At 42.5% G+C, this 3275-nt stretch overlaps 2 protein-coding genes across 2 annotated transcripts; both read right to left on the bottom strand.

Annotated features, from left to right (window-relative positions):
• Positions 674-3218, bottom strand: LOC109719522. Its single transcript, XM_020246262.1, has 3 exons — positions 3064-3218; positions 1205-2839; positions 674-1103 (listed from the first exon to the last, which is right to left on the bottom strand). The coding sequence occupies exon 2, from the start codon at positions 2800-2802 to the stop codon at positions 1228-1230; it is 1575 nt and encodes a 524-aa protein (XP_020101851.1). The 5' UTR covers positions 2803-2839; positions 3064-3218; the 3' UTR covers positions 674-1103; positions 1205-1227.
• Positions 3176-3275, bottom strand: LOC109719523 (uncharacterized TPR repeat-containing protein At2g32450-like; the record flags this gene model as incomplete). Its single annotated transcript, XM_020246263.1, is given in 1 exon segment — positions 3176-3275. A coding segment is annotated over 1 exon segment (75 nt), but the record flags the coding sequence as incomplete, so codon positions are not given.

The following is a 3275-nucleotide window of genomic DNA, read 5'->3' on the forward strand; positions in this document are numbered from 1 at the left end:
AACCACATGCACTCAATAAGCCGACTCCATACCAGTAAATTCATTGGCCCCGGAACTCGAGAAGTCGGATATACTAAAAAGCTTACTTGGTTCTGTTCCTAGAGCAACTCTATTTCCACAAGTAGAAAGCCATGCATTTGACAAACAAAAATGCTAGAGCTTTTCGCTTGAATGTCGAGTCGAAAGGCTGAATCCCAAAAGCAAGAGCTTCAACCAAGAACTAAGATCAAACTGCAGGGCAGAGATTTTAAAGGGAACTTAAGTGGAAAACATCTTAGATCTCCTTTATACAACTGCACTCGAACAATCCTTCTACAGGAACTCCGGCAAAGTGAAACATGCCCTAAATCTAAATGTTCAAGGTCTCGCTTTATTTAAGAACAAAAGGTATTTATACGAGCAATCCAAAACAATTCCGAGATTCAGTTTGTTCATGCCCAAAACAGAAAGAAATCACGGCATGCTCAATTATCTCTTCACCTGGCTGGGTGAAACATGACCCGGAAGAGGAGCATGAAGCAAAACAAAACAAGAACAGCCAACAAGTCCTGATTCAAAAATTAGATTTTTCTTGAAAGTTGCAGGGGACGTGAAATTGAACCGGAAAAAGAAAGTGCATTAGCAAGGGACGGTCACAAACTGACACTGACACATGTGAAAGTACGAATAGATCTTAAAAGCGATACTCATACATCAAACAAACCCAAAAGTAGAAGAGCATGGAGTGCCAGGTTTAGCCCAAACGTTGAAATTTAATGAAGTGAAAGTTTAGAGGATTAGATATGTGGTGAAGCAAATCTATGTACCTTGTTCTGAAGTGATCTGCATTTCTCAAGTTCCATTTAGTTCAACTTCCTACTGAAATATGTCAGGTGATTGAGACAAGAAATTGCAAAGGAAAATGAATAACATACGAATAAGTACTACAGCTAATACTACAGTGGATATCTCTGCAGGAATTTTGATCAATTTAATAACTTAGCCTCATTGGTAGAAGACATCGACCCCTAACTTGCAAACTCGTTGACTAACAGAGCTGCATCATGATCTGATAATTCTGAAGCAAGAATAAGACGCAGTCTTGTCGGCCATTTACGTTGTACCTGAGTCAATGATAATAAACATTGACTAAAAGGTCAAGAAAAAAGAAAAAAAAATAAAATACAAGGAACTACGAAATAATTCCCATTTGGACCACACTTACTGGCTCGAAAGATTCCCTAACTTTCAACAAGAATTGTTGAACAAGGCCTCCGGTAGAGATGCAAGATCAAGCTCCCAATAGCCTCGAAGCACGCCACCTTTCTGATCTGTCAGCTGGAACGCTGGAATTTGATGAGAGAATCTTAAATACTCGTCCTCCAGTATCGTCACTACTTTTTCCTTTTTGTCAGGCATAAATACGGCTCTATTCCCATCCACCTTGGTCAGTAAAGAGACCTTTGTTCCAGCACCACTGCGCTCGCAAATCTCGACCACATCAAACTCACAGTTTTCAAAGTCGAAAAGGTTCCAACAGGGCCTCCAATTCTTGTACATGGCCCAAATCTCACCGACGGAAGGAAGGATTTCATATTGGTGTTTTCTACCACGCAGTCTAGCATTCACTAAATGAGAAAAGGCATCTGTACTGTCAAAAGTTTCACACTCATCGATTACTTCAAATGTTCCACATCCAATTGGCAGGCCCTTGCGGTTCCATCGTTTTTCCTCCTCTCGCCGAGGACGAACCTCAAGCCATTTTAATTCAACTAAGCGATCGACCGAATTAACTTTATGTATCCATCCAAAGTACTTAGGGAACTTATCAATTTCACTGTATAGCGCCCAAATCTGCCCCGGCTGGATCCTATTGATCAATTTCCCGTCATCAACGTTGCAGAACTCAGGGGCAGGATATTCATCCGAGCAATGGAACGTGGTTGCTAATTGAGAATGGTCAAATTCCTTCCTCCTCACCCTCTCAATCTCCTTAACGGCAGCAGGCCCAACTCCTGCATCATTAGTTGAACTTTTAGGAGATATTCCGGTTTTGGTCGTACCGCATTCAAGAGGAACAGATGGAAAAGCATCTTCCATGTTAATAGGAAGAGATGCAGTATCTAGTTCAAAAGAACCTTGTGGGACACCGTCACGTTCAGCTCCGGTCATCCTGTGAAAGGGGACTCTGTGTGAAAACCTAAGTATTTCACTGGATAGTATACGATACGGTGCTTTGTCTTTTGCGCGCACAAACAGACTCACGAAACCTTCTACCTTAACTAGAGGAATGACATTGATACCGCTTCCCGCCACAAAATCCGAAAGGACTTCAACAATTTCATACTCGAATGTCCTGTCGTCGTCCGGATCTGAGCTCCACGCGATATCCCAGCCCTTGTAAACAGCCCAAACTTCACCCTCTTTCGGATAAATATCATAACCGTTCTTCTTTTTACCTTTTTCCCAAGAAATAATGTGGGAGAACATGAGAGGGTCTTGACTTACTTCTGCTTTCCCTCGCCTGAAGCTCCCGCAAGCAACAGGCAATTGCTGACGAGACCACGCCATCTCAGCTGCATTTGAAGGATCGTGCTCTAACCAAGTGAAGCCCACCTTGAAATCTTGATTTTCATAGATGTGCCTAATTCGAGCATAAAACCTAGGCATTCCGTCGAGATCATCATATAGCGCCCAAATCTGGTCGACTTCGAATAAACTCCGATCCCTGCATTCGTCAAAGTCGAAGAATTCCGGATCGGGGTACGAAAGCGAAATCGGATCAGGAGTCTCATCAGTTCTTTCTTTCCGTTTAGTACCCATTTCGCCGTTAGTAGAATCGGCCCCTCTACTCTAATTCCTATATCGAATCCGCTTGTATATGAATTCTTCTTTAACTGTTTATTACTAGGAGGGTTCATAATCAATCGTAATCATCATCATTTGCATTTTCATTTTAAGCATTATGCACAGAAGGGCTATCTAAATCGAGTATTATGATCTGAAAAATCCCCAAATTTTGTGATCGAAACCTTCACGCTAAATCGTGAGATAAAACATCAAAAAAAAGGGGAAAAACAATACCGATCGAAGGGGAATCGGAGTCCAAGATTAGGGTTTCTTCGCTGTTCACGGAGTTCGGCGACCACGGAGAGAGCTTTTGAATCCAACCTAAAATAAACACAAATTGGTTGATGAGGGGGGAAAAGGATTAATCGTACCTATTTGGATCGGGGAGACAGGCGAGAGCGAGAGCGAGGTCGAGGGCGAGTGCTAGGGCTAGGGCTAGGGCTAGG

The sequence above is a fragment of the Ananas comosus genome, linkage group 13 (genome assembly GCF_001540865.1).
Source record: "Ananas comosus cultivar F153 linkage group 13, ASM154086v1, whole genome shotgun sequence".
NCBI lineage: Eukaryota > Viridiplantae > Streptophyta > Magnoliopsida > Poales > Bromeliaceae > Ananas > Ananas comosus.